General features: G+C 44.2%; 1 protein-coding gene across 2 annotated transcripts in view; it reads left to right on the top strand.

Annotated features, from left to right (window-relative positions):
* DIAPH1 (diaphanous related formin 1) overlaps window positions 1-26170 on the top strand; it is a 105618-nt gene that overhangs the window by 69861 nt on the left and 9587 nt on the right. For both annotated transcript variants that reach the window (XM_058677580.1, XM_058677581.1), the window contains 3 exons: window positions 23066-23164; window positions 25656-25750; window positions 26036-26137. In XM_058677580.1, coding sequence (XP_058533563.1) covers window positions 23066-23164; window positions 25656-25750; window positions 26036-26137 — 296 coding nt within the window. The remainder of the gene's footprint in view (window positions 1-23065; window positions 23165-25655; window positions 25751-26035; window positions 26138-26170) is intronic.

The raw sequence follows: 26170 nt of genomic DNA on the forward strand, positions 1-26170 counted from the left end.
GAACATTGATGTTATTTCCCTGAACTGTTACTAAACGTTCATTTTTTCCAATTATCTCCAGGAGACTGAGATCACATTTCTGACACAGAACTGCATTCTAGCGGTACCAGAGGCACCTTGTTTTTTAACTTCCTGTTGTGATTCTGTGCTCCTTGCTTAAGTGTGCAGCCTTGTGTCACCTTAGGGCCCTGGCTCACTGTTGCTACTTCACTTAAGTAGTAGGAACAGTTAGTGATGTAAATGTTTTTCTACCCGTCTGCGTTTTTATTGTCAGGTACTTGGCTTACTCAAGGGAGACGTGGCATGGGGTTATGAAAGGTGTTGCCTGTGGAATAAGGACACATGGTTTTCTTTGGGCAGAGCAAGTAATGCTTCAGTGTTGAGTAAGTGAGAATTAAGGTTAGGTGAGTTGCTTTACATCTCAGCCTGAGTCTCCCAGCCCTGCAAATATAACCAGTTCTGGTCTGTGTTCTGGGGGGTTTTCCAAAGTCCTCTTCCTTGCCCAGTTTACTCACTCCCACCTGCAGTTCTTAAGAACTTAGTTTCCAGGATGTCAGGCAGCTCCCCACTCCTCCATATCCTGTTTGTGGTTTTCATTGAGGAAAGCCTTCCACAGGAATTCCTGGGGAAGTGGTGGCTATAACAGTGGGTCTGCCAGGCTGTGAGCTGATGACTAAGGTTGGGAGCTAGTGTGCTATAGAAGGCCCTCCCTTCTGCTCTGGGCTCTGGGTGTTCTTAGAAATTGTTACTAATCACAACCAAATATTAACTGGGACTGGGCTGCTGACAGTGTCTTCCACTCTGTTCTCTTCAAACACAAAGTATTTTTCCTTTTTATATTCTTTGAATTTTAGAGCCCAACAAAGCTAGCAGAAATCAAAGAAAAATTGACTTGAATTCTTTTAACAAAAAATGAGAAACAGGGTCCCCCCATGAGACGGCAGGGGGCGCCCTTTCCCTTTGATTTGGTACCTGGCACTCCCTACTGCATTCAGCCATTTTAGACAGATTGCTTTTGCTTCCAGCTAACTCCATTTTGTGTAAGTGACGCAGGAAGAAAAGATTTAGGCAAAGGAGGAGTCTGCCTGGGGAGAGGGGGAGGGAGAGGCAGGCTGAGGCGCAGCTGCAGACCGACGCCTTTACTCAGCACTTGCTCCCCAGGGTCATACCTTGCTACAGGCCGCCTGCATCTCGAGCAGTCGATGCAGCAAGTCCCTGCCAGCTGAGCACAGAGCACAGTGATGTTTGATCCACAGTGACAGGGGGCTTCTGAGCCTGCAGGCAGGAATCGTCTCTGCTTCAGATGGATGCTCAGTCTGGGGTTAGGTGCTTTTCCTAAACAGGATGACTAGGATGTTCTTTGTAAGATTCCTAAAATCAGAGAAATTATTTTCCACATGCTGATTCACTCCCTAAATGCCTGCATTATGTGGGAGCCAGGTCACCCACATAATGGCAGAGACTGTCACCTGCTGTCTCTTGAGGTTTACAGGAAGCCAACCTTCCCTTCCTCTGGAGGAAGAGCCCCTCACCTTTGGAATCCCCCCATCCCCCAGTCATTAGGCTGGAAGAGGTGTACTCTCGGTCTGGATTCTGCTGAGTTTTGTCTGCTTCTTTCCACAGAGGACCTGTCGAGCAAGCGGACCTTCCCTTCCCCTAGCTATTAAAGGAAAACTTTAGGGTAGTGTATTTTGCCAGTGCCTGAAGCTGCATCCCTTAAGTGAGTCCAGATCCTCTGCTTTTTCTCCCAGGTACTTTGATGACTTAAGAAGCAGTTTTTCTCCCTGGTTAGTTTAATGAGTTAATAGCACTTCATGGATCAGTTTACAGAAAGAGAATATTGCAGTGTTGTGGGGGTTGGGGGAAAGGGCCCATTCCCTCCCTGCTTCAGGATTATAGCATCCTGGCTCCTCCCCGTGGCCTTTTCCAACGAGGTGTGTGCAGATGCAGATGTGAGCTGTTGCTGGATGCCCTGGCCCCTCCCCCTGCTGAAATGGGCTTACGAATGTCACTCTCAGCAGCTGTGGAAGTCAGCTCCCTTGCTCTTAGGGAGAGCATAGGTCACAGAAGGGAATTTGAGGGTCAGTTTCTTGGCAAGGCTGGCAGGGCACTCTACAATCTGGTCCCTTGGAGACTTAGATTGGCACCATGCCTAGTTTGGAAGCTGTAATTCCCATAGGGCTAAGGGCATAGAATCTGCTGTCAAGGTCAAGGTTGCAGCAGTGAAGAGCAAGAACCTTGGCACTGCCAAGGTTTTTTTTTAAAGATGTATATTTATTTGAAATGCAGAGTGACAGAGGGAGAGGAGAGACAAAAAAAAGATCTCCCGTCCTCTAGTTCATTCCCCCAAGTGACCACAGTGGCCAGGCATGGTCCAGTCTGAGGCCAGGAGCCTGGAATTTTATCTGAGTCCCATATAGGTGACACGGGTCCAAGTACTTGGGTCACCTCCAGCTGCTTTCCCAGGTCCATTAAGCAGAGCAGCCAGGATTCAAGCTAGTACTCTGGCACGGGATGCTGGCCTTGTGGTGGCAGTTAACTGCTGCACCATGACCCTTGGCTCCCTGGCATACTGGGTTTTTGTTTGTTTTGTTTTGTTGTTGTTGTTAAGCAGTCACTTCGGTGACAGGGGTGTGTCTTCTGTCTGTGGAGAATCTTAGTCTTTGCAGATCAGAGACCCCTTCCTGCTCTTTTGTGCTAGGGTGCTGACTGTATGCAACTCTTTTTTTTGTTGTTTTCTTTTCATTTTTTGTTAAAGATTCATTTATTTTTGTGAAGGAGAGACAGAAAGGCCTTCCATCCACTGGTTCACTCCCTAAGTGGTTGCAACAGCTGGAGCTGAGCCGATCTGAAGCCAGGAGCCAGGAGCTTCTTCCGGGTCTCCCACATGGGTGCAGAGTCCCAAGGCTTTGGGCTGTCCTCGACTGTTTTCCCAGGCAACAAGCTGGGAGCTGGATGGGAAGTGAAGCAGCCAGCATACGAACCAGCACCCATATAAGATCCCAGCGGATGCAAGGCGAGGACTTTAGCCACTAGGCTGCTGTACAGGGCCCCACAACTCTGATTTTTCATTTCTGGTTTTCACACAGTTGTCTAAGCCAGAATGACTCTGGTATTGATAGCATTTTGTTTTGTGTTAAAGATGTATTTGTATTTAAAAGACATGTTTAGAGAGAGAGAGGAGAGACAGATTCCATCTGCTGGTCTCTTCCCAAATGGCCAAATGGCCAGAGCTGGGCCAGTCCAAAGCAAGAGCTGGGAACTTCTGCCTGATTTCCAAAGTGAATGCAGGGCCCAAGTACTTGAATCCTCTTCTGCTGCCTTCCCAGGCACGTTAGCAGGGAGCTGGATCAGAGGTTGAGCAGCTGGGACTATAACCAGCACTATAACCAGGTGTTATAGGCAGCATTTTAATTTACTGCTTCACCACACTGGCCCCTGCTATCATTCTTTGTGTAAAACATGGCATTGAGCTTTTGTTCCGGCTTTCCATCCTTGCTCTATTAAGAATATTGATAAGGTTGAATGTTAAATGCTAGGAGTTTTTGTGTGCTGAATAATATATTATCGTGTAGGGCTAGGATGATTGCTAATGGCAGCACCCCCCGGATTCCCTATTTTTATTTTGACTTTTCTCCTGATTGTCGCAGAGTCCCTCCCACCCCATGTCATAGTGGAAGCAAATTGGCTGCCAAAAGAACAAGAAGATACAATAGATGGCACCCAAAGCCATGCTTGTCTTGCTTTTCTCACAGTTTCGTGCTCTGTGGACAGTTTTAATATGCATTCACATATTTATAGTTAAGATTCATATGCATCGATTTTGCATGTGCTGTTTTGTGAGTGTATATCTTGATTTTTCTTATTTCAGGTTGAAGTGTGCAATCTTCTGTGTGGTTCAGTGGGTTTTCAAATAATTGAAAGTGAAATTAATACCTAATGACCCAACAGCCAGCTCAAAGAGGAGGCATCAGTGAGACCTAGAAGCCCCACATTCTCCCTTCCACCCCAACCCAGAGCATCCTGACATTTACTTTGAAGAACAAATATGTGGTTACAGGAGATGGCTGCAATAGAGGTTCTTATCTTTCTGTAAGAAAAGAATTTCAGGGCCCGGTGCCATGGCCTAGCAGCTAAAGTCCTTGCCCTGAGCGCGCTGGGATCTCCCATATGAATGCCAGTTCTAATCCTGGCGGTTCCACTTCCCATCCAGCTCCCTGCTTGTGGCCTGGGAAAGCAGTCAAGGACAGCCCAAAGCCTTGGGACCCTGCAGCCGTGTGGGAGACCCGAAAGAGGCTCCTGGCTCCTGACTTTGGATTGGCTCAGCTCTGACCATTATGTCCATTTGGGGAGCGTCCATCTGGTTTGAGTTCTGGCTGTTCCATTTAAAATCTGACTCCCTGCTAATGGCCTGGGGAAAGCAGCAAAGTGTGTCCCACGAACACACTTTGAGCCCCCACCCATTTGGAAGACACAGTTGAAGCTCCTGACTCCTGTCTTTGCCTGGCTCAGCTCTGGTCATCCTGGGAGGAAAAATGTCTGTCTCCTTCCACTTCTCCCTGCCTCTTTTTCTGTAATACTGACTTTGAACCAAATAAGTAAATCTTTAAAAATGTTGTTTTCCCATTGAAAGCGGTGTTCTTGAGGCTAGCTTTGTGGTGGTGTGTCTGTTAAGCCGCCACCTGTGACACCCTTCAAGTACCGTCACAAGAAAATAAAAGCTGTATTCTTGTCTGCAGCTGATCTGGGCGCAACAGTTTTGGCATTCAGTGAGAAGGAAATTTGTCCTATATTAGTTTTTATGTAGCAGTGTATAAGCTTAACTGAGATGTCTATTGGATGTTGTTTCTGCTGGTAATTGTTGGTCCTGTTGAAGTCAAACACAAACAGGGTGAATTTTTTCTTGTACTTTGTTGTGAGTAGTCTGCTACTATATGCTTCATCATCAGCATTTCTCATTTGTAAACAGTTGATTTCTCTGGGACTTTGTCCCCATACATTTCTCCTGTAGCATCATGATGTTACCTTCAGTTAGTGCAGCATCTATGTTATTCTGTGGATGGCTCTTTTCTTTTTTTTTTTTTTAAAGATTTATTCATTTTATTACAGCCAGATATACACAGAGGAGGAGAGACAGAGAGGAAGATCTTCCATCCGATGATTCACTCCCCAAGTGAGCCGCAACGGGCCGGTGCACGCCGATCCGATGCCGGGAACCAGGAACCTCTTCCGGGTCTCCCACGCGGGTGCAGGGTCCCAATGCATTGGGCCGTCCTCAACTGCTTTCCCAGGCCACAGGCAGGGAGCTGGATGGGAAGTGGAGCTGCCGGGATTAGAACCAGCGCCCATATGGGATCCCGGGGCTTTTAAGGCGAGGACTTTAGCCGCTAGGCCACGCCGCCGGGCCCGGATGGCTCTTTTCAAACTGATGTCTTGTTCTGCTTTTGTCTCAAAATCAAAATGTTCAGGTAGGATATAATAAGTTAATGAGCTTTTGACACAGAAATTCTTAGAAATCCATACATAGCTTTTTTTGTACTATGAATTTCCGTAAGCTTTTTGATGATCTCATAGCTCGTGCTGGTGCCGGAGGAGGGGAGCCAGAGGCCACGGGGATAGGGAGAGGAGGCCTCACAGTTGCCAGCAGTCCAACAGCCAGAGATGGAGCCCCAGTGCCTAGAGTTGATCGGTCTTTGTCTCTTATGACCCTGCATACATCCTAGGTTTAGGTTTGTCTTACAATTCAGTTCAGGTTGTGCATGTTTACTGCTTATTATACCTTAGAAGCATGTTATTAGGTATATACAAATTCAAATTTCTTTTTTTAAGATATATGGTATTTTTATTGCAAAGTCAGATATACACTGAGGAGGATAGAGAGGAAGATCTTCCGTCAGATAATTCACTCCCCAAGTGAGCACAATGGCTGGTGCTGCACTGATCCGAAGCCAGGAGCTCTCCAGGGTCTCCCACGCAGGTGCAGGGTCCCAAGGCCTTGGGCCTTCCTCGAATTCATTCCCAGGCCATAGGCAGGGAGCTGGATGGGAAGTGGAGCTTCCAGGATTAGAACTGGCACCAATATGGGATCCTGGCACGTTCAAGGCTAGGACCTTAGCCACTAGAACATCGTGCCGTTCCCACAAATTCAAGTTTCTTATATTTTCGATGTGAACTAGTTTTTTTAATCATTATAGAGGGTCCCCTTTTATCTTTGACACTGCTTTTTTGCCAATTTAAAGACCATTTTTATGAGACACTTAATGTGATCTCCTTTTGCTAGAATTTCTCTGATAGAACCTACTACTTATCACTATGATTTCACCTGAGTGTATCCCTGTTTTAGATGTTTCTCTTATACACAATATATATTGAGACTTTTTCATTTTCTTTGCTAAAATATTGTTTTAAAAGGTAATTGGGGGCCCGGCGGCGTGGCCTAGAGGCTAAAGTCCTCGCCTTGAAATCCCCGGGATCCCATATGGGCGCTGGTTCTAGTCCCGGCAGCTCCACTTCCCATCCAGCTCCCTGCTTGTGGCCTGGGAAAGCAGTTGAGGACGGCCCAATGCATTGGGACCCTGCACCCGCGTGGGAGACCCAGAAGAGGTTCCTGGTTCCCGGCATCGGATCGGCGTGTACCGGCCCGTTGCGGCTCACTTGGGGAGTGAAACATCGGATGGAAGATCTTCCTCTTCTGTCTCTCCTCCTCTGTGTATATCTGGCTGTAATAAAATGAATAAATCTTTAAAAAAAAAAAAAAAGGTAATTGGAACCAGCATTGTGGCACAGTGCCTGCAACACTGACATCCCATATGGGTGCCAGTTTAAGATCCAGCTACTCCACTTTCCATCCAGCTCCCTGCTAATGTGCCTGGGAAAACTAGTGGAGGGGAGGGAATGCAAGTATGCCACCCGCGTGGGAGAACTGGAAATAGTTCCAGGTTCCTGGCTTTGGTCTGGCCCAGTCCTGGCCATTGCAGCTGTTTGAGAAGTGAACCAGCAGATGGTGGATTCTGTCTCTTCACCTCTCTGACTCTACCTTTCAAATAAATTTTTTTAAAAAAAGCTTTTGTTTTTCCAACTACTGCCTCATTTGCTAAATGGATTCCAAAGTTTGGGCTGGACCAGGCCAACGCTCATGAGCCAAAAACTCCCTCTGGGTCTTCCACATGGGTACAGGGAACCAATGCCATTTTCTAGGTGCATTAGTAGGAAACTGGCTTAGAAGTAGAGCAGCCAGGGCTTGAACTGGCACTCATAGCATGTTCAATCCACTGTGCCATATGGCTGGTCCCTGGGATTGTTCCTATTGTTTAAATTTATTCCCATTTATCTGAAAGACATTGTTATGAGGGTGGAAGGGGAGGTAGAGAGGAAGAGAGAGGTTTTCCATTTGCTGGTTCATTCCTGAAATGGCCGCAGTGGCTGCATCTGGACCAGTCTGAAGCCAGGAACCAGGAATTGTGTGGGTCTTGGGGCCTAGGCACTTACGCCACCTTCTGCTGCTTTCCCCGGTACTCAGATGGGGTTCTGGTGCTTGCATGTGGCAGCCTTACGCACTATGCCATGTTGCCAGCCCCTGGAGCATTTTCTTTCATCCAGCTGATAATACTGATATTAACTGGAGCATATAAACTTTACAGTGAATGTAATTATTAAAATGATTTTTAAATCTACCGTCTTATTTCCCAAATGTTTCATTTGCTTTATATAATGTGTTGATTTTGTTCCAAATTATTTTCTAGTTGCTGTTCTGATTTCTTACCTGAATCTAGTTATATATATATTTGTTTAATAAATATTGCAATAGTTGAGGATTTTCTTGTAATTTTTTTTTTAACTGATTTTGAGCCTAATATTTAGTAGTACGGTAGCTTACTGTGAATGAAAATGAGTTCCATCGTTTGGAATTTGTTGAGGCTTACTTTTACCTAGCATCTAGTATTGTCTGTTAAATGTGCCACATACACGTTTTAAGAGGCGTAATTTGTTATTGCTGGGCGTGTTGTTAGATGATGTTCAGAATGTTTCCTCTGATGCTTTTGTTTGCTTGTTTTATTACTTGTGTAAGGTGTTAATTCTTACACTATACTTTGACCTCTAGTTATTTGTTTGCCTCATGTATTTTGAAACTTAGTAAGTGAATGGATGTAGAATTGTACTTTTATCATTATGAAAAATTTCTGTTGCTAGTAGTTATTAGTAATGCTATTTCTGATGTTGGCATTGATCCTGCAGCTTTCTTTTGGATCATATTCCCTGTCCTTGAAAGCAGCATATTAGTGACTATTTGGAGAATTGAATCTGAATTTAGTCTTTTCTTGACAAAGTAGTCCATTTGAGTTGATTTGTACTATGTTACTGTTTTCTGTTTCCTAATTTTATCCTTTTTTCTGTTCTTGCCTTCTGATAGGTTACAATGAAATTTTATTGTTTTGTATTTCCCCTATTCTTATAAATCTTTTTTACTGTTCTTCTAGTGGATATGTTAGAGATGATAGCATGGATGCTAAGGTTATACTTTTTTGTAATTTAGATATTTTATTTTTTATTGTAAAGGCAGATATAGAGAAATATCTTCCTCTCTGCCTCTCCTCCTCTCTGTATATCTGACTTTGCAATAAAAAAAAATAAGTCTTAGGAAAAAAACTCAACTGGAAGGTATGCAATAAATGTGACTAAAATATAAAGTTCTTGTGTCATGTGGAAGGTGTTAAAAAGTATAACCTTGGGGGCCCAGTGCAGTGGCCTAGCGACTGGGCTTGAATGCACCAGGATTCCATCTAGGCGCCGGTTCTGTTCCTGGTGATTCACTCCCCAAGTGACCGCAACAGCTGGTGCTGTGCTGATCCGAAGCCAGGAGCCCAGATCCTCTTCCAGGTCTCCCTCACGGCTGCAGGGTCCCAAGGCTTTGGGCTGTCCTCGACTGCCTTCCCAGGCCACAAGCAGGGAGCTGGATGGGAAGTGGAGCAGCCGTGATTAGAACCAGTGTCCCTATGGGATCCCGGCACGTTCAATGTGAGGACTTTAGCCGCAAAGCCATCACACCAGGCCCACCATTTGAGTTCTTGATATTATGCATTGTGATTCTACATAACCCTTAAACTCTTCCAAGTATTTTTACCACTATCATTTTCTGTTCATTCAAAAGCATCTTTCTAGTGGTTTTCTTCCTTTTTGCATTTGTGTCAATACTGCCTTTTGTATTTTAATTCAAGTCTGCTGGTAATGAATCCAGGTAGTTTGTTTGTTTGTTTTTATTTCTAACACAGAGTTAGAGATGGAGGGAGTAGAGGAAGACAGAAAAAGAGATTCCATTTGCTTCGTTCGGGTCTCTCACATGGCTGCAGGAGCGCGAGGATTTAGGCTATCTTTCACTGCTTTCCCAAGCCCTTTAGCAGGAAGCTGGATTGGAGTGGACCAACCATGACATGAACTGGTGTCCACGTGCGATGCTGGCATTGCAGGTGGTAATTAACCCACTGCACCATAATGTCAGCCCCATGAATTCTGTTTCTTGACTGGACCTAGTTGTATTTCATCTACTCTTTTTCCTCCTCTTTTTTTTCAAACTCCTGTGTCAGTCTTACAGTTCATTTCAAGGCAGTATGTTCTATACTCTGCTACTGTGCCTGATTCTTATACCTATACCCTGATGATGGACCATAATGTGGTTTTCTTTGTATTTATCTTTGGCTTTGTGAGCTTATTGATTCTTTTATAAAAGATTTATTTTATTTGAAAGGCTGATTTTAGAGAGGAGAGAAAGATAGAAGTTCTTCCCTTTGTTTAAATAGCTAGAATGGCTAGAGCTGAGCTGATCCGTACCCAAGAACCAAGAGCGTCTTCTCAGTGTCCCACATAGGTGCAGGGTCCCAACTTTGAACCATCCTCCGCTGCTTTCCCAGGCTATAAGTAGGGAGTTAGATTGGAAGTGGAACAGCTGGGATGTAAACTAGTGTCTATATGAGATGCCAGCGCCACACACTGGCACATTACACTAGCATCATCACACTTGTCCTAGCTTCTTGATCTGTGTGTTCAAATCTTTCATCACTTTTGGAAAATTCATAGATTTCTCCATAAATATGGCTTCTAATTATATGTATTGGGACCTTTCTTTACAGCTTTTAATTTGTCTGCTTTGGTTTATTCCTTTAAACCTGTTTACTGTGCTCATTATTTCTGTTAAACTTTTGTAAAAATACTTATTTATTTTTATTCCAAAGTCAGACATACAGAGAGGAGAGAGAGGAAGACCTTGTGTCCAATGATTCACCATTCCCACCCCTCCCAAATGACTGCAACAGCCGGAACTGAGCCGATCTGGAGCCAGGAGCTCCCGCCAGGTCTCCTCAACTCCCTTCCCAGGCCACAGGCAGGGAGCTGCATGGGAAGAGGGGCCCCCAGGATTAGAACTGGTGCCCATATGAGATCCTGGCACGTACAAGGCAAGGACTTTAGCCACTAGGCTACTGCTCTGGGCCTCGCTGTTAAATTTTTTAAGCTGTAAAATATCCATTGTTTTCACCCATTCTTTGGTGAACTTCTCCATCTTCATTTAATTCTACATTTTTTCCCTTTCCATTCTTGAAAATGTTAATGATCAGTATTGCAGAGTTCTTACCAGGTCTGATTTCTGAGTCATGCATATGTTATATTTCCCCCTCTCTTGAACTTGGGAAAATGATTCTGCTTGTTGGCATACCTGGTAATTTTGGATAGTACCAGATGTTACATATACAGAATCATGGCATCTGAAGGTATGGTTACCTTTTTCTGAAAAGAGGTCACGTTTCTCACTGTCACACAGAAGAGAGAGGGGCTAATGACCTTAGCCCATTCAGTGACTGGACTGTGGGAGGGGAGGCTTGGTCTACCTCAGGCCCAGCTGTTCCCACAGCATAGTCTTCTTAAGGCTTCCTGTGGGTTCAGTTTTCCTCTGAAGACTTAATCTATTACACTGTCTGCTAAGTGAAGAAAGAGGCTCCCAACTTGGGGCAGAAACCAGGCCTTCCTTCCAATCTGTCCCACAGAATAATCAAGCTGGTATTAGAATAGTGCTGCAGTGTTTGCTTGCTTCTCTGGGTCACTTCACCACCATCTTCTCAATTATTCCATGCTTTCAAGGTGACGTTCTAAATATCGTGCCAGCATATTTAGATATTTTCCATGGAGAATTGTCCCCATTACTGGAAATAGAAGTTCCCGTTTCTTTTCAAATTTCATATGATTTTTACCACAATGAAATATTTCCTAAAAAGGTTGATTTATCACAGTAGGAAGCTGAGCCTGCTGTGTAGGAAGAAGGCATGTCTTCCTGCTTGGGTAGGGAGGATCCTTGCCCCTCACTCTGCTCACCCCTACCCCCACTGCTGTTTTTGCCTCCTGGATGCCCCTATCCACCCCTACACCCTTTCATCCTTTTGGAAGTCTTAACTTTCTACCATCTTTCTGCTTACGTTCCATATCATATAGTCAATAAAGCTTTCCCCTAAGGGGAAAAAGATTGATTTATCTGGGGCCAGCATTGTGGCACAGAGGTGAAGCCTCAATAATGCAACACCAACACTGCATACTGGAGCCACCAGTTTGGATACCAGCTGCTGCTCCTCTGATCCAGCTCTCTGTTTATGTATCTGCAAAGGCAACACAGGATGGCCTAAGTGCTTGGGCCCCTGCCACCCATAATGACAGAGATGGCTTCCGTCCACTGGTGCCTTGTCCAAAAGCGCTTACTGACTGGGGCTGGGTCAGGCTGAAGCCAGGAATCAGAAATTCTAATTGAGTCTCCCACATGGATGACAGGGACCCAAGCACTTGGGCCATCATCTTCTGCCCTCCTGGGCACATTAGCAGGAAGTTGGATCCTAAATAGAGTAGTAACCAGGACTTCAGATAGCACTCCCATATTGGATATGGATATTGCAAAGGACAGCTTAACCTGTGCTGCAATGCCCATCTCAAGTCAAGATTGGAAAACAATTTCTTTAAAGATGTTTTATTTTTATTGGAAAGTCAGATATATAGAGAGTAGCAGAGACAGAAAGATCTTCTGTCTGCTGATTCGTTGTCCAAGTGGCTGCAACAGCTGAAGCTGAGCCGATCTGAAGCCGGGAGCCTGGAGCCTCTTCTGGGTCTCCCATGCAGATACAGGGTCTCAAGGCCTTGGGCTGTTCTCCACTGCTTTCCCAGGCCACAAGCAGGAAGCAGGGCTGCCAGGACACGAGCTGGCACCCATACAGGATCCCAACACATGCAAGATGAGGACTTTAGTTGCTAGGCAACCACACCGCGCCCAGAAAATGTTTTTAAAGATACATTTGACAGCAAATAATGTAAGTGGGTAAGAGTACAGTGATTGTTGCTTCTCAAATTGCGGCAACATCCTGGTCTGTGCCAGGTTGAATCTGGAAGCCAGGAATTCCTTCTGGATATCTCCCACATGGGCGACAGGGGCACAAGTATTTGAGCCACTCTCCACTGACTTTCTGTGTGTATTAGCAGGAAGCTGGTTGGGAATCAGAATAGCCAAGACTTGAACTTGGCATTCTGTTGTGGGCTTTTGGCATCCCAAGTCGTGGCTTAACCCTCTAGTCCACAATGGTGACCCCAAGTTTAAATCAGTCTGCCTTCTATTTCAAACTATCTTGATTTTGAATCACTCATTGAAGTTTTTATTTATTCTAATTTATATTTTTTATATTTGAGTATTTAATAATTTTGAAGAGGCGTGTGTGTGTGTGTGTGTGTGTAACTAGCATCAAGTTAGGACCTAACTTTTTTTCAAGTTGAAGAGAGAACCAGTAGCTACATTGCTTGGTTCGAGATCAGTGAACTCCTGCCAAGAGATCTGGCTGATAGGATTGTACTGGGGGCCCGCCTTGTGGCAGATTATGCCACTGCCACTGATGGCTTCCTGTATGACTGTTGGTTCAAATCTTAGCTACTCTGCTCCTAGACTAACTCTGCTGATATGCCTAGGAAAGCAGCAGAAGATGGCCCGAGTGGTTGAGCCCCTGTTACGTTGGGAGACCCAGATGAATTCCTGGCTCCTGGCCTCGGCCTGGCTCAGCCAGTGCAGCCGTTTGGAGAGTGAACTGGAGGATGCAGTGTTCATTACTGTGTTTCTCCATCTGTCTGTAACTGCCTTTCAAATAAGTAACTCTAAAAAATCAAAAACATTATTGGAACACATCCACACCCATTCAGTTAGTCATCATCAGCTACATTCATAGAAGTACCCTATCAGTAGAACTGAGTGGGTGTAACAACAAAGCCTTAAATAATATCTAGGCATTAAAAAAAAAAAAAACAAAAACAAAACCTTAACCATTCCCTGGACTAGACTGCCCTTTTTGTATTGATCTGAATTGCCAGTTTATCGAATTCTAAATATATCTATTTCTGAAATTTTTTGTCGCTTTATTTCTTTAATGTGTTCTCAAAATATTTGTGGTAATTTCAATAGTTTTAAGCCACTATGTTTTATTGACATTGAAGATACAGTTCATTTAGGTTTACTGGGGTATAATTCAGGCTTTTGTTCAGTCTCTCTGAATTTTGACATGTACATAGGTTATGTAAGTGTCACAATGACAAAGTATTGAACATTTTCATCACTTTGAAAAATTCTTGTGCCTACTTGCCAATTCCTTCTTCTTAATGCCAGGCCCTGGAAATCATTAATCAGTTTTTTGTTTCTTTAATTTTGTCTTCTAGAAAGACAGTATTAACAGAATCATACACTGAGTAAGATCTGGAATCTGTTCTTTCACTTAGTTGGATGTATCTGAGGTTTTGTTTTTTGTTTTTTGGTTTTTTTTTTTTAAGATTTATTTAGCACATTTTTACAGAGAGAGAAGTAGAGACAGAAAGAGATTCCATTTGATGGTTCACTCCCCAAATGGCTGCAATGGCCAGAGCTGAGCTGATCCAAAGTCAGGAACTTTGTTCAGATTTCCTGTGTGGGTGCAGAGTCCCAAGGCTTTGGGCCATCCTCCACTGCTCTCAGGCCTTAAGCAGAGAACTGGATTGGAAGTGGAGCAGCTGGAACATGAACTGGCACCCATAAGGGATGGGAGAGGATATGCCTGTTGTGCCACTGTACCAGCCTGTGAGTTACCAGTACATGTTCAGTTCTTTATATTCCTGAGGGCTTATCCATTATGTCCATTTTCTGGATGATGAACATTTGAGTTTTACTCAGTTTTTGGCAATTATGAATAAAGCCAATAGAAATATTTGCACACCAGATTTTTTTTTTTATTTTTCTTAGGCCAACACATAGGGATAGAATTGTTGGAACATGCAGAAAATGTATTTTTAACTGTGTAAGAAACTTGCAGACTGCTTCCAAAGTAGCAGTAGCATTTTCATTCCCACCAGCACTTACTGCCAATAGTTTTGTTTTGCTTAGTAATTTTAGTGATTTTACTGGGTGAGGCTTTGTAGTTTTGATTTCTTGTATGTATTCCTAGTGATTGGATGTTGGGGATTGTTCTTTGTGCTTACTTGCCACCTATATATTATCCTTGAAGTGTCTGCTGGAATCTTTTCACCGTGTTTTTTAATTAGGTTGTTGTCTTACAGAGGCATATTTTTTTGTGTTGTAGATACAGGTCCTTTATCGAGTAAATGCTTTGTAAATGTTACGTCTTCATTCTTAATGGTCTGTTGGAAAGTACAGAAGTTTAAATAGTTTTGATTGGTATGTGAAAATTTACCGCAAACTTAATGAGTTAAAACAACATAAAAAGTCTGTTATCTCACAGTTTCTTTCGGTCTGGTATCTGAGTTACCTCTGGTCAAGGTCAGAGCAGGCTGAAGTCAAGGTTCAAGGCAAGCTGCATTGCTAACGGGAGCTCAGTGTTCTCTCCCAGGTGCTTGTGGTGTTTGACTGAGTTCAGCTCCTTGTGATTATAGGTCGTAGTTCCCTGCTGTCTTGCTGTCTGTCAGCTAAGGTTCTCAGTTCCTAGGGGCCACTCAGTACTTCTCTTGCATTGTCTCCTCCACAACATGAGGTTGTCTCTTGAAGGATTACAAGAAGAGTATTTGCTACAACTTTGACTGTGACTTCTCTTCCCTCTAACCACAAGCCCTCGTTTAAAAGGGGCTACCACAGGAGGTCAGGCCCACCACATACTTTGGGGGAAAGGTTAGATCAGGCATGAACACTAGGGGTACGGAAACTTGTTTGCAATTCTGCTTACCATATGGCTTGTACTTTTTTTTTAAGATTTATTTATTTGTATTGCAAAGTCAGATATATAGAGAAAGGAGGAGAGACATAGAGGAAGATCTTCCATCTGATGATTCACTCCCCAAGTGACTGCAACGGCCGATCAGGAGCCAGGAGGTCTTCCGGGTTTCCCACAAGTGTGCAGGGTCCCAAGGCTTTGGGCCATCCTCAGTTGCCTTCCCAGGCCACAAGCAGGGAGCTGGATGGGAAGCACGGCGACCGGGATTAGAACCAGCCCCCATAAGGGATCCTGGCGTGTTCAAGGCACAAACTTTAGCTGCTAGGCTATGGCGCCAGACTGGTTTGTACTTCTTATATTTAAGAAGCATTGCATACCTCAAAGGTGTAAAAATTGTCCTGTTTTCTACCAGATGTTGATCACAATCATGTTTTCCATTTAGGTCTATGGTATATGTGCATGGATATATTATCTATGCATCTTTTTACTGTGTGGAGATAAAATTGATCATCATACAATCCTGTGAGTTTGGTTTTTGAAAAGCAGAGTTACATACAGAGAGAGGTCTTTCATTTACTTGTTCACTCTCCAAGTGGTTGCAGAATGGCTAGGGCTGGGCCAGGTTAGAGTCGGGAGCAAGGAGCTTCTTCTGGGTCTCCCATGTGGATGCAGAGGGCCAAGCACTTGGGACAACCTTTACTGGTTTCCCGATGCAATGTTAGTGCTGTAGGTAGAAGCTTAACCTGATACACAGAGCACTGGCCCCACTTCTGCTTTCTTGTGTGTGCACACAAAAAGTTGTGCAGCCACTGCCAGTCTTAATTGCAGAGCATTCTCATCACACAGACAGAAACAATCTATTAGCTGCCATTACCTACAGTCCCTAGTTTGTGAACTGTCAATCTGCATGGATTTGCCTGTTTTGGACATTTCATATCAGGATAATCATACAATTTGTACTCTTAGTATTTGGCTTCTTTCAATAATGTTGTTGAATAAAAAATTGATCTGTGTTGTAGCATTCCTTCATTTATAGATGAATAATATTCCATTGTGTAGATAGAACATTTTATTTTTCCGTTTATTAGCTGATACACAGTTGGATTGTTCCACTTTTGGTGACTATTAATGCTGCGTTGACCGTTTCTTCATTAAACTGTCTTGATGTGGGTACGGCCCTGTATCTCTAAATCCTTCAGTGTGCAGCTCTAAGTGTAAGGATATTCTCTTTGGGACAGACATTTGGCACTGATGTTAAGATACTGAGATGCCTGTATCCCATATTAGAATATCTGGGTTCAAGCCCTGGCTTCTCTTCAATCCCAGCTTCTTGCTACTGTGCACCTTGGGAGGCAACAAGTGAAGGCTCAAGTATTTGGTTCCCTGCCATTCGTGTGGGAGAACTGGGTTGAGTTCCTGAGTTCTGACTGCAGCCTGGCCCAATCCTGGCTATTTAGGGAGTAAATCATCAGATGGAAGATCTGTCTCTTCTGACTTTCAAATGAATAAAAATATTTACTTTAAAAAGATCATTCTCAGGCCTGGCACGTTAGCCTTGTGGTTAAAGTCCTCGCCTTGGGGAATGAATCATTGGATGGAAGATCTTCTCTCTCTCTTCTTTGTATATCTAACTTTCCAATAAAAATAATTTAAAAAAAAAAAACATTCTCTTTAAAACCACAGTGTCATCACATTTAAGATTTTTTTTTTAAGTTTATTCTGTTTGCAAGGCAGAATTAGGGAGAAATCTTCTATCTGCTTCAACTCCCCAGATGGCTGCAATAGCCAGGACTGAAGCCAGGAGCTAGGAAGTACGTCTGGGTCTCCTGTGTACTTGAGCCAACTGGTATTATCTTCCCAGGTGCTCTCTAGCAGGGACCTGCATCAGATGTAGGATGCCAGTGTTATAGCTGGTTGCTTAACTCAGCCCTGCATTAAGGAAACCTTGGTAAGTGTTATTTGATAAATTTTAAAAAATTTTTTAAAGTCAGAGTTAGATAGAGTAAAGGAGATCTTCCATCTGCTGACACACTCCCCAAATGGGTGCACCAGCCCGAGCTGAACCAATCAAGAGCCAGGAGACAGGAGCCTCTTCTGGATCTCCCACGCAGGTGCAGGGGCCCAAGGACTTGAGCCATCCTCCATGGCTCTCCCAGGCCACAGCAGGGAGCTTGATTTTTTTTAAAGATGTATTTTGATAGGCATGGGTTACAGAGTGAGAGGCAGAGAGTTCCATCTGATAGTTTACTTCCCAAATGACCACAATAGCTGGGACTGGGCCATGCCAGAGCCAGCAGCTTCTTTCGGGTTTCCCACATGGTGTAGGTGCCCATGCCCTTTGGCCAGCCTCCACTGCTTTCCCAGGCACATTAGCAGGGAAGCTAGAGTGGAAATGAAATAGCTTGAACTTGAACCAACACCCATATGGGATGCTGGCTTTGCAGGTGGGTTTGGCGTGCTAAACCACAGCGGCTGCTCCAGTCCTTTGCCTGTTTTTATATTTACCTCCATTATGATCAAATAATCGGCTGTCTGACTTCAGTGCTATAAATACGTTGAGATTTATTTTGTGGTTCCAAGTATAGTCTGTCTTGATGAATGTTCAGTGGGCATTTGAAGTATATTGTTAAAGTTAGGTCCTGTGATTGGTTAGATTGCTCAGGTCTGTCTCATGGCTCAGGCCATGATTGTGATTTCACTTCTATCATTTTTTTAATGTGTTTATTTTTATTGGAAAGTCAGATACACAGAGAAGAAGAGCTGAGCTGATCTGAAGCCAGGAGCTTCTTCCGGGTCTTCCACGTGGGTGCAGGGTCCCAAGGCTTTGGGCTGTTGTCACCTGCTTTTCCAGGTCACAAGCAGAGAGCTGGATGACAAGAGGGGCCACCAGGATTAGAACCGGCAAGGCGAGGACTTGAGCCACTAGGCTATCGCTCTGGGCCTATTGTGGTTTTTCTGTTTTGTTTTGTTTTGTTTGTGTTTTTTTGTAATGTTTGCCCATTTAGTGTTGGGTTCATACACATTTAGAATCCTGATTGATCGTTCTTTTATTCATTGTGTAATGTCTCTATCCTTCATTGCTAGTTATCTGCTGTTAATATGGCCATTTTTCTTTGGAAAAATTCATGGCTGCATGATATATGTCATCTCTTCGCCTTTTACTTTTAAACTGCCTTTATGTTTGAAGTATGTTTCTTATGGGACATCATATTACTGGGTACCCCCCCACACACACACACACACTTGTTTTGTTCCTCATTTTGCTGTGCGTTTCTGAACATTTTTATTTTTATTTTTGTACTGGAGTCTTTTTTGTTTTTTTTACACACTTTAGGCAGAGTTTTATTACGCAGGGGAGAGTCTGACAAACTGCTCCCTGGCGGGAGATTGCCCAAGACCACTTCCGCATGGCAGGGTGACCGCGTCAGGGAAATGGCCGCTCAGGGTATACAGCACTGGGCTTTTATGCATCTCCTGCTCAGAGGTTGGAGAAGGCAGCAGCAGTTCCTGGGTTCCCAGCAATGACAAGGTCTGAGCGGTTCCTGCAGGGCATGCCAGACATTCCTGAGAAGATAAGGCTTGGAGGATTCTTCCTGGACTCACTCACATTCGCCTCAAGCCAGCATCCTGGTCTGTTCAACCTGACATTCCAGCCTTTTTCTTTATAGTGCCGGTGGGCTGCTTGGAGCCGGACAGGTGCATTGTGGGGAGACTTGGACTGAACCGTTAGTAGGCAGAGGCTTGCACTGGCACATCATCCACAGCCAGTAGTTGGCTATTGTTAATGTGATTGGTGTAGCATACAGAAGCTATGAGAAATTTCTTTCACAAGATAGTCTGAGTAATTGTGACAGATCAGATCCCCCAGTGGGGAGAGCAAACATGAGACCTTTGGACAGAGGGAGACAAAAGGAAGAAAGAGGGAAAAAAAAGGCCAGATGGTGGGTGGGTCCAGGCACATGGGACAGCCTGGCTGGGAGGGTTTACAGGTGGGTAAAGTAGTTCGTAGGGGTTGGTTGTTCACCCACTCTTTGCTGCAGGAACAAAGAGAGCTTGGAGGAAGAGGAGTTCAGAGGAGGCCGTGTTTCAGCTTCTACCCAGAGAGTTGGCTCAGGCCAGAGACTAGGTCCTCACCTCCTCCTGGGTTTGGCACCAAATGTTAAGTTTGGGCCCGGTACCGGAGCTCAGCAACTAAAGTCCTTGCCTTGCATATTTCAGGATCCCATATGGGTGCCGGTTGTAATCCTGGCGGCCCTGCCTCCCATCCAGCTCCCTTGCTTGTAGCCTGGGAAAGCAATGGAGGACAGCCCAAGGTTTTGGGACCCTATACCTGCATGGGTGACCCAGACGGGGCTCCAGGCTCCCGGCTTCAGATCGGCATAGCTCTGGCAATTGCAGCTGCTTGGGAAGTGAGCCATCGGATAGAAGCTCTTCCTCTCTGTTTTCCTCCTCTGTGTATGTCTGGCTTTGCAATAGAAATAAAAATAAATCTTGGGCCCGGCGGCATGGCCTAGCGGCTAAGGTCCTCATCTTGAAAGCCCCGGGATCCCATATGGGCGCCGGTTCTAATCCCGGCAGCTCCACTTCCCATCCAGCTCCCTGCTTGTGGCCTGGGAAAGCAGTCGAGGACGGCCCAATGCATTGGGACCCTGCACCCGTGTGGGATACCCGGAGGAGGTTCCTGGTCCCGGCATCTGATCGGCGCGTACCGGCCCGTTGCGGCTCACTTGGGGAGTGAAACATCGGATGGAAGGTCTTCCTCTCTGTCTCTCCTCCTCTCTGTATATCCGGCTTTCCAATAATAATAAAATCTTTAAAAAAAAAATAAATAAATCTTAGGTTCGGAGGTGATTTAGAGAAAGAGAGGCTTTTAGTTTAGGCAGAGTTTTATTGGGGTGAGGTGGTGGTGCGGGGGAGAGTCTAACAAACTGCTCCATGGCAGGAAATGGCCTGGGACCACTTGGCACATGGCAAGGTGACTACATGAAGGAAATGGTCCTAATATTGGAGTCTTACCACTTTATATGGTGTCTTAGCTTGCTCCAGGTTTCACATTATAGAGAATTTATCCTAGTGTAATGATATTGGTGTTTTAGCACTTTGAATGCTGATGCTTTATTTTCATTTCACTTTGGTCCCTTAATTTGCCTCACTTTAAAAAAAGTTTGTTTACAGATTTATTGGAAAGGCAGATCAGGTTTAGAAAGAGGAGAGACAGAAAGCTCTTCGTCTTCTGGTTCACTCCCCAAATGGTCACAGTAGTCAGAGATGAGGCGATCCAAAGCCAGAGGCTTCTTCTAGGTGTGCCACATGGGTGCAGGGTCCCAAGGCTTTGGACCATCCTCTACTGCTTTGTCAGGCCACAAGCAGAGAGCTGAAAGGGAAGTTAGCAGTCAGGACACAAACCAGTGCCCACATGGGATCCTGGCACTTACAAAGTAAGGATTTAGCCATTGAACCATTACAACAGGACCCAAAATAAGTTTATGTGAAAGTAGAGTTAGGGGCCAGTGTAAGTTATAGCAAGCTAATCTCCCAGCTATTCCACTTTATAATCCAGCTCCCTGGTTATAGCCTGGGAAAGTAGTAGAACATGGCTTAAGTCTTTGGGCCCGGCACTCTCATGAGAAACCAAGAAGCTCCTGGCTCCCAGCTTTGGAACTAGCCCAGCTGTGACCGTTATGACCATATGGAGAATGACTCCATGGATGGAAGACATCTCTCTCTCTCTCTTCTTTTCCTCCTCCTCCCCACCCCCCGCTTCCTCTCTCTGACTTAAATAAATAAAAATGAGAGTGACAGAGAGCTTCCATCCACTGGTTCACTCTGGGGATGACCACAACCAACAGCACTGGGCCAGGCTAAAGCCAGGAGCTTCCTCCAGGTCTCCCATGTGGGTGGTACAGTCCCAGGCACTTTAGCAGGGAGCAGGACTGGAAAGGGAGCAGTGAACTGGCGCTCTTGGGATGCCAGAATCACAGGCTCTGGCTTTACTTGTTAAGCCACAGTGCCAGACCCCCGCCTGACCAGCTATTAATTTTTTTTTCTATGAGGCTGCTCCATTTTGGTTTAAGTCCATTTGCATCTGTCTGTCTAATTGAATTATCAGTTCTGTAATTCACTGGGATGTCATGAATTGCTGCATAGTCATGTATCCCAACTGGAGGGCATTGCATCCCTTCTCGTCTCTGTTACCGTTCATCTCATTAAAAGCAAAATAGTGAATCTGGTTTTTTCTTTCCTGCTTTAAGGTTTTTGTGTTACAGTCTGAATGTTGTAAGTCTGTTTTTACTCAATTATAATTTTCATTTTTCTGTCTTTACTATTCTGTCTTTCCCGCTGTCCTACCCCCCTCACTGGCTACATCTATTCCGTGGTTAAGCTGTTGCTTTTATTAGACTGTGAATTCCAGTAAGGCAAGAGTCCCCCTCTGTTTTATTCTCTCCTTTCATATGTTTCCCAGAATAGAGCCTTCATAAATCCTTCTGTAGTTAGCATCTGCTTTCTTCAAACTGGGATGGCTACTACTCCTGGGCCATAGGATGAATGAATGTTTTGTAGTTTTCTGTGCGTTTTGTCATACAACTTGCTTTGTCTTATTTGTACAAAGGTAAGAATCTTCATCTGGCTTAAAACTAAAATAGTATCAATAGGTTAGTATTCAAAAGTATTCCTCCCAATTTGATGCTTAAAGCACCCAGTTCCTCTGCATAGTGGCAACTCTCAGGCATTTCTTGACTCTGCTTTCAGAGGCACTTGTATCTGGCTTTCTAAAATGTTGGCACCAGGTTACACTGTAGCACATAGTATCTGGTGTTTATCTCTCCAGAACAGTTCCTATTGTCCTATACTGCATACTGTCAGCTTTGGCCAGTGTCATCCATTTTTTTTTATCATACCAGCTGCTGGGGAAGTGATATAAAGAAATATTTTTTTGCCCAGGGTTTTTTTCTTATTTTTTTTTTTTTATTGAAAAGACAGATTTTATGGAGAGGAGAGACAAAGATCTTCCATTCATTGTTTCACTCCTCAAATGGCCGCAATAGCTGGAACTGAGCTCATCTGAAGCCAGGAGCCTCCTCCTTCAAGTCTCCCACTTGGGTGTGCAGCCCAAGGACTTGGGCCGTGCTGCACTACTATCCCAAGGGACAAGCAGGGAGCTGGATGGCGGGTAGATAACCAGGAAACCCACTAGTGCCCATCTGGGATGCTGGTACTAGTAAGTGGAAAACCATATTTAAGCAGTAAGATCCTACTAGGAATAAATGGTATAAGATTTGCAAATATGAATAACAGTTGTAGCAGAGGATTGTATTCATAATGCAGTAAGAGGAAGTGTTAAGGAGACATGACATTCAGTGGGGATTCAGGAGATCATAAGCAGTTGAGGAAATTATTAGAGAAAGTCATGTTCAAGATAGAACTTGAAGGATAAATTTAGTTTTTAGTGGGAACAAAAAGATGACTTGCGGAAGAGTAGGACATGGATTAGGGAACTGCTTTATGTAGGCGGACCATCTGTTTTATCAGTAAAGTTTTATTGGAACACAACTACACAAATTTATTCTGTGGTAACTTTCATGCTTAATTGGCAACTTCAGAAATTATATTATATTGCCTGCAGAGTTTAGGATAAACTTTGCTAATCCCTGTAGGTAGATGAAAATTATCCATAATTGTTAAAGAAATGAGAAGGAGCTATTTATTACAGTGGGGTTAACAGAAAGGTAGGTGGTTGGAAAGGTTCTCATGAAAGGAATACAAGAGGAGCATCAGCAGAGAGAGACCGTTCCAAGGTAAAGAATTGTTAAATAAGGCATGGAAAGTAATTTGTCTTTAATCACGGCTCTTAATTTTTCCCTTGCTAGCCAAGAAAGACCAGGAAGGTGGAGAAGAAAAAAAATCTGTGCAAAAGAAAAAAGTCAAAGAGTTAAAGGTGTTGGACTCCAAGACGGCTCAGAATCTCTGTGAGTGACTATGGTTCCAGCTATCTGTCCAATATAGGGTCCTGCCACCTCAGGCTTCCATTTGGTTAACTGCTGTACACAAGGCACTAATGCATCTCCAGCATGTCATCTAGTCTCATAGTTCTGTAAGATTAAGTTTTTAGTTTAATTATAAGGAAATGGGTTAGGAATTTGCCTAATGATGAGATAGGTCTGGGTTTTAAACTGTAATGTTTCAATTATTTTCACTGTAACCATAGAAAAGTAACCGAAGCACTGGCTTTAATGAAATGTAAAATTACTTAGTAAAGGAAGTGTTTATTCTGTATTTCTCAAAGTAGTACCAATAACTACAGAGAGGTGTTCTGCTCTGAACTTGCTGCTTCTACTTACAAATCTGATTGATAAAATTTCAGACCACTGCAGATTTGATACAGGTAGTACTTAAAAATATAAAGCAAGAGTAACTGCTTTTTTGGAAAATTCAGGAAGACTAGGGTATCTTACTTCCAGTGCAGTGATATCAATATGGAAAACAGAATTCAAGAGGTTAATGAGATTGGTTTAGAGTAGAATGGTCTGAGGAATTTCAATTTGGTGATTTCAGGAGTGATTAAGTACCTCACATGTCTACTAGAGAAAGAAAGGGAAATAATAACAAAGATTAGTCAGTGTTGTGGTTGAGCAATGCTAGAACACTGAGCATGCTGGGCAAGGGAACATCTAAATCTAGTCAGGGAATCTTGGAGAGCTAGTCCTAGAGGGCAGTGTGAACGAGGCAGTGTTTCAGATGAGCTGAAAGCACTATTATGGGATTAAGTGAAGGATGGGCAGCAGCTTGTATGACTAATGGGATGCCCTGTACAAAGACATGGGGCAGTGAACAGCCTGCAGGCAACTGAGAATAGTTGTAAGTAATTGAGAAAAGCTGAAGACGTTACTGAAGGAAATTTAGTCATTGCTAGGCTGGTAGAGGACTTACAGACAAAGAGGTAAATTGGGTTACTGCCTTAAATTAGGGGAATAGTGTTTAGGACGAAAACTATGACAATGTCCTCTGCTTTCTTTATTAAGAAGATGGGACTGGACCTAAAGATTGAGTGAATAAAGGGGGTGGGGCTTGGGATTAGATCACTCGGCACAAGTGGTGCCAAGGATAGTGAGGATGGATTGAGGGACCTAGGTAGGGAGTGATGAACGGTAGCTGTGAGTGGTGGCGAGGATGAGTCTTAGTCTTTCATCTTTTCATCTTTTCATTAGCTTTGTGAGAACAGAATAAACGAGACTTGAAGATGTGAGGGAGAATACATTGTTATCAGAATTGTGAAAACAGAGATGTTGGTAATAGAAATGCTGCATGAGGAAGGGTTTGGAAGATTGGTCTTACACTGGCCAGGCCAAAGCCAGCAGCCTGCAATTCTCTCCAGATCTCCCACATCAGTGGCAGCGATTAGAATTCTTGAGCATTATCTGCTGCTTCCAAAGTACCTTAGCAGGGAGCTGGGCAGAAGCAACATAGCCGAGACTGGAACCAGCGCTCCTGTATGGGATGCTGCGCTTGTTGTAAGTAACAACAGCCACCCAGAGTGTGTCATTACTAAAGGTATGAGAAACCTGACTGTGGGAAAGGCAGTGTACTTCTGCTACTGAAACGTCTCTAAGCAAATATAAAACAGTCCTATGCCAAACCTTTTCTAGCCTCGCTGTAGTTCAGCTTATATATGGCAGAAGACAAAAGTGAGCAATGACCAGTGGCATCAGTTTTCCTCAATGAAGAAGAGTAAGATCTTGTTGGAACAACTGGAGAAGTGGTGGGTGTTTGAGACACTGTGGAGAGGATTGCTAAGCAGCGCGCAAGCCCCAGCTTTCCCAGGGCCCATCAGGAATTCACAGTGGGCATCAGCCTGTCAAAGTAGATATATGACATGGCTGAATTGACCAAAGGGGTTGGAGAAGAGAAAAAGCCAGTAGCAGCAGCAAAGGAAACGGAAGTAATAGAAAGCAAAGAGAGATGGTTAAGGGCTCGGCAGCATGGCCTAGTGGCTTAGGTCCTCGCCTTGATCCCATATGGCCGCTGGTTCTAATCCCGGCAGCTCCACTTCTTCTCTATCTCTCCTCCTCTCAGTATATCCGACTTTGTAATAAAAATAAAATAAATCTGAAAAAGAGAGAGAGAGATGGTTAAGTCAGATACTCAGAAAATGAAACAGGGAGGTAACGAGAAAGCTCAAAAGACAGGTGTGTTTTAGGGGCACAACAGGACATTTAACAGTTGGCAGGTGAAGGCACTGAGAGCTTTGAGGATAAGAGTCCTGTGAGTGAGGTGAAGTATTTAATAAACATCAATATTTAATATAAATCTGAGACTTCAGTGTTAACAAATACAGAGGAATCCATATGTGGGTAATGTGCACAGAACAGTATGGTTGTAAAGAGCCCTAGTCTCCTAGGTTTATAGGATGAGTTTTGGGGAGATTTGTTGAACATGTCTGTGCCTCTTACCTCCTGGCAGCCATCTTTCTGGGGTCCTTCCGCATGCCCTACCAAGAGATCAAGAATGTTGTCCTGGAGGTGAACGAGGCTGTTCTTACTGAGTCCATGATCCAGGTAAGGAGTGAGGTCATCGTGCCCTAGTGGGCTCTATTTCCAGCTGCACACTTGTGTCAGCTCCATCTGCTTAGATGTGACGCTACCCTCTAGCATCGTTGACTAAGGTCTGCCAGTTCTCTCATGGTCAGGTTATTTCTGGGATCTTTCCAAAAATCTTGCCATCTCATCGGCTGGCTGTTCCTTTATAGCATGCATTGATTGCTTCATGGTCCTTGGGTGGAGTGCAGGAGTGATGAGTCAGTCGTTGAGGCACGAGTGGACAGCCCACTGTTTCTCTTCCAGAACCTCATTAAACAAATGCCAGAGCCAGAGCAGTTGAAGATGCTTGCTGAGCTCAAGGATGAATATGATGACCTGGCGGAGTCCGAGCAGTTTGGCGTGGTGGTGAGAGTTCCCTCCCCAACAGCCAGAGTGCTA

Source organism: Ochotona princeps, chromosome 19, assembly GCF_030435755.1.
Source record: "Ochotona princeps isolate mOchPri1 chromosome 19, mOchPri1.hap1, whole genome shotgun sequence".
Taxonomy (NCBI): Eukaryota; Metazoa; Chordata; class Mammalia; order Lagomorpha; family Ochotonidae; genus Ochotona; species Ochotona princeps.